The sequence below is a fragment of the Dipodomys ordii genome, unplaced genomic scaffold (genome assembly GCF_000151885.1).
Source record: "Dipodomys ordii isolate 6190 unplaced genomic scaffold, Dord_2.0 Scaffold171, whole genome shotgun sequence".
NCBI classification, from domain to species: Eukaryota; Metazoa; Chordata; class Mammalia; order Rodentia; family Heteromyidae; genus Dipodomys; species Dipodomys ordii.
The window spans coordinates 359,748-374,939 of NW_012267387.1; the positions used below are offsets into that span (position 1 = coordinate 359,748).

The window sequence follows — 15,192 nt, forward strand, 5'->3', positions numbered from 1 at the left end:
TCTTTGTTGCTTTGTATGTCCCTCCCCCACAGTATAACCCCTGCTTTCACTATATTTGATGTCGGTACAATTTGTGGAGGAGAAGGGGAAAACAAATCGTTTAAGGATACAGGTGGACCCTTTGCAACAATGAGAAGTACAGGTTGTCATGTCGAAAACGAACTTTACAACTTTGGTGTGGAGGGAGACTGGGAGGGGGCACGGGGGAGGCTGGGAAGGGATGTGAAGGGTAAACAAAGGAGGAGGCTGCAATGCTTGATAAGAAATGTACTCATTATCTTGCCCATGTACAGTATGTTCACAATAAAAAAAATGAACATGAAAATGTATTATTGGGCCAGGTCACAATGGACACTGAATTCTCGCTGAATTTCAAGAACCCATTCCAGAAAAGTGTCCTGTTGAACATTGTGCTTCAGGAACAATGAGTGAGCTGACAGGCAGGTAAAGGAGAGAGGATGGAAGGCAACCTTATAGGAATCAATTTCTAGGTATGAGAAACCTTTCATGTAAAAAATGAGGAAGAGGAAGATACTGATGGTTAGAGGAGGTTAAGAAAAAGAGGTACTTGATAATACTTAATATGAAAAAGCCATATATTAATCCCAAAGAGAAACACTTCTGGGTGTTAATTATTGATGAGTTTGTACTGGAACCTGAAAGGTTCTTGTGGGTTGGCATTTGGGATAGAGCCCACCAGGCCGATAAAAAAAAAGAAGAAAAGAAAAGAGTGCAATTGTGTCTATATCACTTAATATGTGATTTTGCAAAAACTCTATGGAATGGACTAGGTCAACCTATTTGAACCAATAAGTGATGTTTCCTTATCAAATTAAGAGTTTTGAAATATAACTAATAAAAATGTTCATGTTAGAACAGATTGTAAAAAATGATATTATAAGAAATAATCTTATATAATTAATATTCAAAATTTTTGTGTCAAACTAATGCATAGTGATGAATCAACCATAAAATATAAATGATATCCAGGCAAGAAGGGGCTTACTATTATGAGTAATGGACTTTAATATTAGGAAAAATGCAACAAATCTTGTACATTTTAATCTTCAGTAGAGGTTGAATTTTTGTAACATATACATTTCATTCCCAAGTTATATGAGGGAAGCAGTGTGAAAGAGAGGAGGAATACAAAGAAGGAGATGAAGTGAGACAAAGAGAAAGAAAGACCAGGACAGAGAGAAAGGTCCCATAAATGAGACTCGGGATAATCACAAAAGGTGAATATATGAGTGGAAATATACAAGTATTGAATAAAACAATCTCTAAGAACAATATTAAAAGATGTAAATTTGGGGGCTGGGAAAGTGGCTCAATGGTAGAGCACTTGCCTTGCATGCCTGAGGCCCTGGGTTTGATTCCTCAGCACAACATAAGCAAAAAGAAAAAAGCCAGAAGTGGCGCTATGGCTCAAGTGGTAGAGCACTAGCTTTGAGCTGAAGAGCTGAGGGACAGTGCTCAGGCCCAGAGTTCAGGCCCCACGACCAGACCCCCCCCCATAAGAAGATGTAAATTTGTGAAGAAGAAAATATTAATGAAATAGATTTGAGGGCTCTATAACATGGTGGTGTGCAGACAGGAAGTTAATAAACTGAAATTTTTAGAATAGCTATTGAGAAAGACAGGAGTGAAAAGATATTAAGAAGAGGAGATAATAGAATAAGTGCAGATTAAATAGGAGCAACCAAAAACATAGAAACAAAACTCTAGTTTAAATTGTGATCACCATCACTTGTGACTACCACTGCTAGGAAAATGCACACTAGATCCTTAGTCTTTGAAGTATAAATTCTATAATATAAACTATGACAAAAGACATAATTACTGTAGATTTAGATCAGACCTTGTGTATACTAATCAAACCTATGGGCTTAATCTTAAGAATGCTTATTTCTCCTACTGTCTTTCACCCTGAAGCCATGCAGAGAATTTCTATTCGGCACTAACAAGATGGTGTAACACTTTGGAGCAAAAATGCATCCCAGTAGGCCAGCACTGGAGGCCAAGATAGAAAAGGCCTCCACAGCCACCATGACCTTCCCCTTGGCACTGTGATAGACAGGCAGGAAGGTGAGCCACACACTACAGAACACCAGCATGCTGAAGGTCAGGAACTTGGCTTCATTGAAGGCATCAGGTAGGTTCCTGGCCAGAAAAGCCATAGTGAAGCTGGCCAGAGCCAAGGAGCCCAGATATCCCAGGATACAGTAGAAGGCAGTGAGGGAGCCCTTGTTGCACAGGATGATGATGTGACCATGTTCAGAGTGTGCATCTGTGTCCACAAAGGGAGGAGAGGTTCCCAGCCAGACTCCACACAGGGTCACCTGGATTAGGGTGCAGATGGGGATGATGAAGTTAGGAGCCCCTGATACTAGAAGCCACCTCATCCTTCTCCCTGGGGAAGTGGCCTTGAAGGCCAGAACCACAGTCACTGTTTTGGCCAACACTGTAGAAACAGCCACAGTGAACACAATCCCAAATGTGATCTGCTGCAGGATGCATGTGACTGCATTGGGACGGCCAAGAAACAGCAAGGAACAGAGGAAACAGAAGATGAGGGAGATGAGCAAAATGTAGCTGAGAGCCCGGTTATTGGCCTTGACAATGGCAGTGTCTTGGTGTTTCACAAACACCCCAAGAACAGTAGCAGTTAGCATGGAGAAGCAAAGAGACATACAGGCCAGAGCTATGCCTAAGGGATCTTCAAATGCCAGGAAACTTGTAGCTCTCAAGAAGCAATGAGTCCGCTCTTTGTTGGCATACTGATGATCTGGACACTTCACACATTGCTCCATATCTGGTGAGACATGAATATTACCATTAATTCTTTCTATGAACCTCATTTTGTTCAAAGATTTTAGGAAATTTTTCACTTAGATGAAATCCTAAGATGTCAGCATTAGTATCATAAAAGCTGTTTTGTATTTTTCCTAGGCCATAACCGCCTCCTGTTTTTATCTCCTTTATTCATACTTTTGTTATTGTCAAGGTAATGTACAGAGGGGTTACAGTTACATAAATAAGGTAATAAGTATTTTGCTCATCAAACATTTTACCCCTTCCCTCATTTTTCTCCTACTTTTCCTCCCTTGAAGAGTTTCTCCACAAGTTTTACAGAACATTTCCAACATACTGTCTTTTGTATTTCACTGTTGTATTGGTTCCCACTTTGTCTTTTGTCTCATCATTCTGTTTTTCCCTTCTCTTCCCTAATTCAGATAAACATTTCTAGGTTACTAAAACAGGGGATATACCAACAGGGGGAAAATATACAAAACATGCATGAAATCACATTGTACATTTTGAAAAAACAACAACAAAGAAAGAACTCTTCTGCCTGTATCTTGGAGAACATTTAACTTAGCATCACCTTAAGCATAGCTATTTAGCTATTCTGTTCATTCTGCTAAGATTATCCTAGAAATATACTAATTATTGCAAATAAGGGAAACCATGGAGCCTATATTTCTTTGGATCTGGCTTACTTAATATGATTTTTTCCAAGTCTTTCCATTTCCTTACAAATGGGGTGGTGTTTATGCTTCCATCAGGCTTTTTTATTTAAGATTATTTTCACTCAATGACTATCACATGTATTGATAATGTAACAGTTGTGCTACAATAGTATCTTATTAAATTTTTCTACACTACTTCTCATTCTTATTAACAGTTCTTCAATTATATTTAAATAATAATTAAATAGCGTGTTTCCACATATTTCTGTAAAACATTAATTTTACCCTGAGATACATTATCCTTGATTTCATCTCACTAAATTTGACTTGCCTGCTCATCTTTGAAGTTGCAGGAACAGATTGTTCTTTCTTGGACATTGTATAGTCATCCTCACTTCTTACACTGAATCTAGCTTACTGGGCCCTTGTCCTATGCCAAGAAGAGTTCTTGGGCACTGAGAAATAAATATATGTGAGATCCATGATTCCTGTATGCATAAAATATAACTTTTAAATGAACATTCTCCTTAATAAGACTTAGGTTTAATTTCCTGTTAGAGTTGAGACTTGTCCTAATGATTAGTTATAAGAAGGATTCCTGGAGATAACTTTCCCTGCAATAGCCTTGAAACTATAACTAAATATGTAATTCAAAGCCATGATCTATTATATTACAATTAGTAATACCACCACTTATCAGAATTGAGTTATTAACAGGGAGAGGAGCATGAGCTCTGTAATCCTAATACACAACTTTTGAATTGACTTGTTTGGATTGAGGAAAACTAGGGAGATACAAAGAATTTCTTCATAAGTCACAGACTCACCTGTCCCATTAGCAATCTCATTTTCTGAACAAGGTGTACAATCAAAGCAACAGGCAGGTTTTTCCTCCTGAGGAGATTTTCTGAATCCAGGACCACAATTCTCACTGCAGACAGAGTGAGGAGTCTGAGGAAAGGCATAGGTTTGCCATTGACTGTTCAGATTCATACAGAACACTGCAAAGATCCATTGTTTTAAGGAATGTGATTTTGAGGATAATGATTTATGCAGGCAATTGCAGTCAATTAATTGAATTCTGTTTTATATTCCATATTCCATGATTTCCAAAGGCTATGTGCTACAACCTTGATCTAGCCTGTTGAATTACTGAAAGGTATGGAATCTTTAAAAGACTGAAGGTTGTTGTGAGAAAGTAATTTAATTGTATAGCCCTATGCATTTTCCTTGAATTCATGCCATTATATTTTGTATCATACTAATATGAGACATGGGGAAGAGCAAGGAGGAAACCACTTTGTAAGGTTATGTGAATCCCAGGGTCATCTTATCTTTCTCTTTGTTTCCCAGTGGCCATGACATGAGACTTTCGTCACATGTGCCTTCAATGATTCCTCTTAACCAAAGGTGAGTAAATAGCAAATCATTTAACCATTAAATAAACCTTCGCAGAAGGCACAAGAATTACCTCTCAGGTACTTTATCACAGTGTTAGATACCTACTTACAAAAATGAAATGTACATCCTATGACAATAGTCAAAATCAACATGTAGAAACACATTTAACTCTTTTGGTTCTGATTCTGGGGCTTGAACTCAAGGCCTGAAAACTGGATTTAAGCTATTTTCACTCAAAGATAGCATTCTACCAGGCCCAAAGAAACATAGGCCCCATAGTTTCCCTTATTTGCAATAACTAGTATATGTCTGAGACAAACAGAAAAGGTCAGATAAGTTGATGTTAGGTGAAGTGAACCTCGATAAGGACTCAAGTATTTTTTCTTTTATGCGATCATTTCTAACATATTTATAAGATGATTTCTTTGTTGCTTTTTATGTCCCTCTCCCTCGATATAACCCCTGCTCTCAAGGTATTTGATATTGGTATAATTTGTGGAGGGGAAGGAAAAAAACAAATCGTTTAAATAAGGATACAGGTGGACCCACAGCAACAAGAAGATGTACAAGACTTTATGTCGAAAAACAAACTTTACAACTTTGGCCGGGGGGTGGGGAATATTGGGGATAAGGGGGAGAGATGGGAAGGGATCGGAAGGGGAAAAAAAGAAGTAGGAAAAAATTCTTGATAAGAAATGTAATTATTATCTTGCCCATGTAATTGTAGCTCCTCTGTATGGTATTTTCACAATTTAAAAAATTGGCATTCAAGAAAAAAAAAAGGCAAGATAGCATTCTACTGCCTGAGTCACAGCTCTACTTCCAGATTTGGGGTGGTTAATTGGAGATAAGAGTCTTACAGAGATTCCTGTGTGAGCTGACTCTAAGCTATGATATTCCAATCTCAGCTCTATTAGCTGCTAGGATTATAGGAGAAATTTGCTGTCATTCAGACAGGTATAAATTTAAAGGGTGACTCTTAATGATCTGTGTATCCTTAAAATTATTAGGATTAGATCCAACTCACCTCTGTAGTTCCAATGGCCCACTCTACCATATCTTCAGATAAAGACATTTGGTTGCCATGTGGAGCATATGGAGAAAACTTTCCTACTTTCACCTCAAGTGCAAGGCCGTCTGGAAAATTCCAGATGTTCAGAATGTCATACTCTGGCTCCAGTTTTCTTTTCTCATCCCAAATCACTTGATCTCTAGTAGGATTATAAAACTGGATGTTCTTCAGAAAAGTGTGCAGCTAAAACAGACATCATCTTATAGTGAAGTAAATCTGAGTTAAAACAGAAAACCTGAAGTAAGAAGTACTCCTGATTGCCTTTAATCTCTGATTCTGAAGTCAAAAAGAGTAGAGACACACAATGCATTATCTCAGAAGAAAAATCTATGGAGGAATAAAATAATCACTCTGAAAAATAATCTTTACTGGTCACTCAGAAAAAGAGTAGAAAGACTTTTTTCCAGAGAAATCACTTTACTCCATTTTGCCACATCCATTATTTTATGAATGTCTATAATTTCAGGTTGCTAAATGTTTAATACCAAAAGTAAAATAAAACTTGGTCACTGATTTGAGCTATGCTGGTGGCTCAGATAAGAGGATCAGGCTTGGAAGCCAGCCCGTACAAAAAAGTTAGTGAGAACCATTTCTCCAATAAACAATTCAGAAAAAGCCAGAAGAAATGCTGTGTTCTAGTAGTTGAGCACTAGCCTTGAGTTCATAGAGGCTCGGGGACATAGCCCAGGTAGTGTGTTCACGTTCCTGCACTGGCCACAACTAATTTACAGAAATGTGGAATATGTTTTATCTTGTTACTGGCCTGTTGTTTTCTTAACAGCATATCCATGCATGTCTAGATTACCTCAATTACATTGACACATAAAGAATCACACAGGGTTTTGAGAAGCAACTGAAATGTTTAATTTTTAAATGTGACTCTATATTTGTTCAATTTTGTGCTCATATTAATTTCTGATAATAGAAAGCAAAAGCTAAACAGTTGAGACAATTGCTTTAAATCCCGAAATAGTAATTAATTTCAACAACCAAATTAGTATGATATATGAATACAAACATATATGTACATTTGTGTACATAAACACAAGTCATATATATACAAGTACAGAAACTAGCATGCATACAGAAATATTTAATTTCAGACAGTAAGGATCCCCTCTAGAAAGTGCCTTTACTCATAATGTATACTCCTCCATAGACACTCCTCCATGGAAGAAATTACCTGTTCTGGGGAAGGCACTCTTTGTTTTCTATTTCCCATTGTTTGAAGTTCTCTTTGATGAAGAACCATCTCATGCAGAGCCTGGGCCACAGCATACACAGCATTGTATATATTATAACTGTCTCCAGACATAGTAATTTCAAAAATATGCCCATGTAACCAATCCAAAGAGGCATCATGAAGACAGTTGTCCCATGTTACACAGTCAGACTCAGAATCTGAGCAATTAAAAGACAGAAACCACAGCCTCGCAAGAAAAATGTCTTCTGGGTATTTGGAAGGCTTAACTGCCTTGACAAAATCTGTGAATCCAGAAACTTCCACATGATGGTGTGTAAAAATAAGAGGTACATGCAATGAGCCTAGCATGAAATATCTCCTCTTCATGGTGAAATCCCACTGAGAGTTCACAATACAAACTTTGCCATGTATAAAAATTTGCTCGATAAATATCATTAAAGCTATCAGTGAATCTTTATCACCATATATGATGAGGACACTTGCTGAAGATAGATTTATCTCATTATGAACTGCCATGAGTTTGAATATATATGAGGTGTGTTGGAGTGAGATCATTAGCTCATAGGCTACACAAACTCTTTTTTTGGCCATCTCTTCTTTCAATTCAGCAAGAATCCATGCACCATTCTCATCTTGTGAAGTCAACAGTCCCACCCAGTTCCAGCTGAAGTGAAGCAGTAAGGAGACCATGGCTGTGGCCATTGATGTGTCCTTTGGGGACATCTGATAGAGAGTAGGAAACTTCTTATGGTCATTCAGGGCATGATCAAAAGGCCCAAAGGTAAGCTAAAGGGAAAGAAAATTGGATGCACCGTGAATGAGAAGATAGCAATCCATCACAATCTTAATCTTTAAATATGTTAAGAACCAGTTGAAGTAGATGAGAGGTACATTTTTGTTTTAGTTTTTGAGGAAAAAAATAATATTTGTAGAAAATATTTATTTGTAGGTCACTTATTCTTTGTCACCATTTCCATTAACTATTCCCATGTCTATCAGCCCAACCAATTTCCAGATTTTCCTAATTGTATTTTCACATATGTACATTTAACATTATATTTTCCTTCACCCAATCATTCCCTGTTCTATTAACTTTTTCCTGTAACCACTAACCCCCTCAGAGAAGATATGCTTCAGCTTTCTAGTGTTCATATTTTTATATTCAGTAGATCAGAAAGGGTTACTCCATGGAACTCTACCCCATATATGCCATACTTTACTCCAATTTATTATATATATATATATATATATATATATATATTTATATATATATATAAATGGCTACATTCGTGTTTCATATTTATTTCGTATGACATGTTCATATTTTAGTTCTAGCTTTTGCATATGATGGAACACATTTCCCCTTTATCATTCTATAACTGACATTTCATTCAACATAATACCTCATCCACGTGCATGTGTTTGTGTCTGTGTGTGTGCACATGCATGTCAGTAGAAGGCAGGAACTCAAGCCTCATGCACTTTCTTGGCTTTTGCCCTCAATGCTCTACCACTTGAGCCACACATTTATTTACTGGTTTTGCTGGTTAATTGGAGATAAAAGATTCCAGAATAGCTGGGATTACAAGTGTGAGTTACCAGTACCCTGCTCAGTATATCTGCACATTTCAAAGTCATTTTGCACTTTCTGACTTCTTAAGTTATTCATAAGACTTGAAACAATAAAAAATCCATTTGTTTCTGTGATTCTTCCATCTCATTTTCCAAACAGTGGGAATATACATATCTTCCTATCTTTGCATACTTACTCTTTGATACCACAAAATCTGATAGGTTCATAACACCAGGCTCTTATCATTCTCTCCTAACACCTGGAATAGCACCAAATGAGACATTTTTATATTCCTCCACTAAGTTCACCTTCACCTGTGGAATTCTGTAGAGTTCCAGCAATGTCCCAATGCGGGCAGATGTTATTCCTAATGGTCCTGTTAGTGCTGCTATAGACTTGCTCTCTCTTCTACAAGAGTAGTTTGGAATCTTATATTTCCCAAAGAGCCAAATGAACGGATTCTTAAATACTGCCCAAGCTTCGAAGTAAACATCATAGATATCAAATCCCAGAGTCAAGTTATGTAAAAGTTCAGAGCTTTTGTTGATCTCCTCAATAGCAAAAGCCAAGGCCAACACAAGCTGATAGTTCTTGAAGATAAGCCTGCATAATCAACATAGAAATTTAGAATGAATATTTCAAAAGTTATGACTTTGATGGCCCCACCACCGACATACACACACACAAACACACACACACACACACACACACACACACACACACACACACACAAATGTAGAACTTGTACTTGCCAGATCATAGCATAATAAAAGTAGAGCTCAACCACAGAAACCATCACAGAAAATACATAAACTCATGGAAACAGAATAATTTATTGCTAAGAACCAGTAGGTCATCAAAGAGATGAGGTGAAATTTAATGATTTTCAGGATTCAAAGTAAATGAAGACTCAAAACATCAAATCTTTTGGGAAATACCAAGACAGTACTCAGAGGAAAATTTATATCTATACATGCTTGCATCAATAAATTAGAATAATCTGAAATGAATTCCTAAATGAGTCAACTGAAGCTTCTCGACAATCCAGAGCAAGATAAACCCAAAACCAGCAGACAAAAGAAAATAATTAGAGCAGAATTTAAAAAATTGTAGTCTTCAAAAAATGCAGAGAATCTGCAAATACAAAAGTTGATTATTTGAAAAAATTAACAACATTAAAAGGACCCTATCCAAATTAATTAAATCAAAAAGAGAAGCCACCCAAATAAATAATATTAGAGATTACAGGGAAAATCACCACAGATACAAGCAAAATTCACTATATTCTTTTTATTGTGAAAATAGCATACAGAGGGATTATAATTACATGAGCAAGATTATGAGTACATTTCTTATACCACATTGTTTCCCCTTACCATCCCTTCCCATCTCCCGCTCCCTCCCCATCCCCCCCATACACACCCCACGTCAAGGTTGTAAAAGTTCATTTTTCAACATAATGTCCTGTACATCTCATTGTTGCAATGGGTCTACCTGTAGAATTCAGAATAATCTAAGGGAATACATTATAAGCCTCTATGGCAAAAAATACATAATAATCAGGAAGAAATGGATATATTCTTTATATATATATAAATATATATATATATATATATATATATATATATATATGCCCAAACTCAATTAGGAAGACATAAACTGAATAAACAGACCCAGCACCATCAATGAGATTGAATTGGCAATAACTGAACTTCCAGAAAAAGCCCAAGACCTGATGGCTTCACAACCAAATTGTATAAGACTTTTGAAAGAGAATTATCACCAATACTCCTCAAACTCTTCAAGGAAATAGCAAGGGAAGGAACACTGCCAAACTCATTCTATGAAGCCATAGACACACATCAAGTAAAGAGAACTTTTGACCTATGTCTTGATGAACATGGTTGCAACACTCTTCAACAAAATTCAGAAAATGATAAAGCAGATAATACAGGATGACTGAACGGGATTTATCTCAGGGATGCAAAGCTACATAAGCAGATGGAAGTAAATTAACCTGTTACAACAGATCAACAGAAGCAAGGACAACAGCTACATGATTATCTCATTAGATGCAGAAAGTCATTGAGAAGATTCAACACCTCATTATGATGACAGTTCTGGAGAAGCTAGGATCCATGTACCATTCCTCAGTATAAGAAAAAGTGTGTATGAGAAATCTACAGTCAGTGTTATGCTTAATGGTTAAAAACTAAAGACATTTCCCTAAAATCAGGAATGAGAGAAGGATATACTCTCTTTTTTCTTCAACATAGTACTGGAATTCCTAGCAAGTGAAATAGGCAAGAGAAAACCATGCAGGGAATCCAAATATGGAAGGATGACATATCCTATAGTTAAAGGACCCCGAAATCTCCTTTCGCAGCCTAAGGAGTTGATCCAAAACGTTGTCAAAATAGCCAGATATAAAATCAACCCACAAAAATCAATACCTTTTTTATGCCTTTATCAAGAAGATCAAGGCTGAAATCAGAAAAGAAACTCCATTTGAAATAGCATTAAAAAATACAAAATACATAGGAGTTAACCAAAGAGGTTAAGGACCTCTATAGTGCAAAGTTTAAAAATTTCAAAAACAAAATTGAAGAAGTGGTAAGAGGATGGAAAGATAACCTGACTTCCTGAATTGGAAGATTTAACCTTGTGAAAATGAAAATACTGCCCAAAGCAAATTACAAATTCAATACAATATCCACTATATTCCAACAAATTTGTTTAAAGAGATGGAAAAAGCAACCCTAAAATTCAAATGACAAAAGGCCCTGAATAGCAAGAGCAAGCCTTAGCAAGTGGAGCATTGTAGAAGGAATAACAATACCAAACTTCAACCTCAATTATAGAACCATAGTAATGAAAACAGCTTAGTGGCAGCACACAATAGGTCAGACGAACAATGGAACAGACTAGAAGACCCAGAATTGAACCCACAGATCTGTAGCCATTTAATATTTGATAAAGGAGCTAAAATATTGAAAGAAAATAGTCTCTTCAAAAATGGTGCAAAAACTAAATAAAATAAAATTTTTAAGTTTTATCAAGATTAGTGGTAAAAGTGACTATACAGGTAAGATGAAAATATTCTAACATAGTAAATATGCCAGAGAAATCATACATATAATTCTTATGAAGTTGGAAAAATTATTGGTGTATCTAGTATTTACTATAGAACAATGTAAAATTGGATATCCATTCTTATAAATGATGGGAGGACTACAATGCATTTGCAATTTTCATTTGTATGTTTTTAATATTTTACCTTAAAGTAGTAAATGAAAAAGTTTTATTAAAATTTAAATGAAATATTTCATTAAAACATTACTATATATCCACTTATGTATTTGATCAGCTCCCTCTACTTCTTGTATATTTTCTCTTTTTCTTTCATCTTCATCAGCCGGGATAGTGGCCATCATTCTAAAATATCCTTCTGTAATCCTCTTTGAGCTTCCTAAGTAACACAAAATCTGTAACAGATAAATGAAATCTTATAATCCAGAAATCAAAAGTCACTACCAATGAACTCAATAAAAGAGAGAAAGTGTGGAAGAAGCTTCAATAAACCTGAAGAAGTTACATAATGGCAGGAATCAGAAGTGATCTATCAACAATGAATGAGAATGGAAATGCAGGGAATCCTACCAATAAAAAAAGGGTTAGAAAGGTTGAAATAAAAACTCAAGGCCAATCAAAAGATTAATTCCAAGAAACTCAATTTATGATCAATAGCCCTGGGTGACTTAAGAAAGGAATGTGAGCCAGGCCCAGAAAAATGTAAGTTCCATGGTTTCCCTCATTGTGACACCTAGAATGTGCCTATAAATCTACAAGTAAATAAACTAAGTGGTGAAAAAAGCAACACTGAGATATGGTAAATGATACAGTCTCTAAGCATTACACAGTGAGAAATAAAGAGGATAATAATCTTTATGTTCATTACAATTTTAGAGCTTTAACATTTATCAATGATACAATAGGCATGAAACTGGACTTTTTATTTTATTATCTTTAAGTAGTTGTACATGGAAGTTCCCATTCTACAAAACAATATATGAGTTCTATACTTTCTTTTTTTTTTTGGAGTGCTGTGGATGGAACCTAAGGTCTCACACATACTCACCTAAATTATACCCCTCAGACCATTTCAACAAAGATCTGAATAAACCATCTCTCATCAACATACTGAGTTTTCTCCAGGAGAAATCGTGGTCTAAGGCAAAATTAGCCAGATTTTTTTTGGTCAGATGAGGGGCTTTAATTCTGGGAATGGGCACTGTCCCTCAGTTCTGCAGCTCAAGGCAAGTGCTCTACTTCTTTATTTTTAATTTTTATTTTTTTGTGAACAGACTGTACAGAGTGGTTACAATTACATGGGCAGGTTAAAGCGTACATTTCTTTTTTTAAATTTTATTTTATTTGTGAACATATTGTACAGAGGAGTTACAATTACATGGGCAGGATAATGCATACATTTCTTACCAAGCACCTTACCACCTCACTCCACTTACAATGGCAAAAATCAAGAACTCTAATGCGTACATTTCTTATCAAGCATTGCAGCCTGTCCTTTGTTTTCTCTTCACATCCCTTTCCCAGCCTTCCCGCCGCCCCCCCACCCAATCCCCCCCCGTCTTCCCCCTCCCCACACACCAACATTGTAAAGCTCATTTTCGACATGACAACTTGTACTTCTCATTGTTGCAACAGGTCCACCTGTATCCTTAAACGGCCTGTTTTTCCCCATCTCCTCTACAAGTATTACTGACATCAAATATAGGGGTTATACTGTGGGGGAGGGACATACAAAGCTACAAAGAGATAATCTTATAAATACGTTAGAAACAAATGCATGAAAGGAAAAAAACATTAAAATACATATCTAAGGGTTCATTTTCCTAACATCACATTGTCTGACCTTTTCTGCTTGACTCATACATATACTACATATTGAAAATAAGAGAAATCATGGGACCTGTTTATTTGGGCCTGGATTACTTCAGTTAATATAATTTTTTCCAAGTTTTTCCATTTCCTAACAAATGGGGCAATGTCATTCTTTCTGATGGAGGCATAGAATTCCATTGTGTATATATACCACATTTTCTTGATCCATTCATCTACTGGGGGCATCGGGGCTAGTTCCATATCTTAGCTATGGTAAATAATGCTGCAATAAACATAGTTGTGCTGGTAGCTTTAGTGTGGTCTTGTTCGTAAACATTTGGGTAAATGCCCAAATATGGGATTGCTGGGTCATAGGGGAGCTCTATGTGAAGTCTTTGGAGGAACCTCCATACTGCTTTCCAAAGAGGTTGAACATGTTTACATACCCACCAACAATGAAGTAAGGTTCCTTTCTGTCCACATCCCCTCCAGCATCTGTTGTTATTAGAGTTCTTGATTTTTGACATTCTAACTGGAGTGAGGTGGTATCTCAATATTGTTTTGATTTGCATTTCTTTCATGGCTAGGGATGTTGAGCATTTCTTCATGTGTCTATGGGCCATCCTTCTTTCTTCTTCAGAGAAATTTCTGTTTAAGTCTTTCGCACACTTATTTATTGGGCAGTTGTTTCTTTGAAAATTTGTTGCTGGGGGATTTAATTTTTTGAGTTCCAAGTATATTTTATATATGAGACCCTTGTCTGTTGCATGGCTAGTGAAGATCTCCCAATCCGTGGACTTTCTATTGATCTTGCTTGCTATGCCCTTTGCCATGCAGAAGCTCTGAAATATCATGAAATCCCATTTGTCCAACCTTTCTTTGATTGGTTGTGTGTCCTGGCCTCTATTCAGAAAATTTCGGCCTGAGCCAAGGAGACCTAGGGTTTCTCCTATTCCATCCTGTAATGTTTTCAGAGTGTCTGCTTTGACTCCGAGATCTTTGATCCATTTGGAGTTGATTCTGGTGCAGGGTGATATATAAGGATCAAGCTTTAGTTTTCTACAAGTAGTTAACCAATTTTGCCAGCACCATTTACTGAAGAGTCTGTCTTTCTTCCAATCTATTGTTTTAGCTCCTTTATAAAAGATTAGATGGCTATAGAACTGTAGGTTCATTTCTGGGTTTTCAATTCTATTCCATTGGTCCTGAGGTCTGTTCTTATGCCAATACCAAGCTGTTTTCATTACTACGGCTTTAGAGTAGAGTTTGAAATTTGGTATTGATATTCCACAGCAGTGGTCTTTCCCTTGAGGAGCGTTTTTGCTATTCGGGGTCTTTTATTGTTCCATATGAATTTTTGGATTGCCTCTTCTATTTCTTTGAAGAATGAAGTTGGAAATTTGATAGGTATCGCGTTGAATTTGTAGATAGCCTTGGGAAGTATTGCCATTTTCTCGATGTTAATCTTTCCAATCCAGGAGCATGGGAGGTTTTGCCATTTTCTAAGTTCTTTTTTTATTTCCTTTTTCAAGATTTTAAAGTTTTCATCATAGAGGTCCTTCACTTC

The 15,192-nt window shown here is 36.5% G+C and overlaps 1 protein-coding gene across 1 annotated transcript in view; it reads right to left on the reverse strand.

The window, feature by feature from the left end:
- The window catches only part of LOC105998707 (vomeronasal type-2 receptor 116-like), a gene marked incomplete at its 3' end in the record, with an annotated part of 31,513 nt that overhangs the window by 1,686 nt on the left and 14,635 nt on the right, over positions 1–15,192 (reverse strand). The window contains exons 3-7 of the mRNA XM_013033495.1: positions 9,038–9,326; positions 7,130–7,936; positions 5,902–6,129; positions 4,301–4,424; positions 1,946–2,815 (exon numbers count right to left, since the gene is read on the reverse strand). Of these exons, the coding sequence (XP_012888949.1) occupies positions 1,946–2,815; positions 4,301–4,424; positions 5,902–6,129; positions 7,130–7,936; positions 9,038–9,326 (2,318 nt within the window). The remainder of the gene's footprint in view (positions 1–1,945; positions 2,816–4,300; positions 4,425–5,901; positions 6,130–7,129; positions 7,937–9,037; positions 9,327–15,192) is intronic.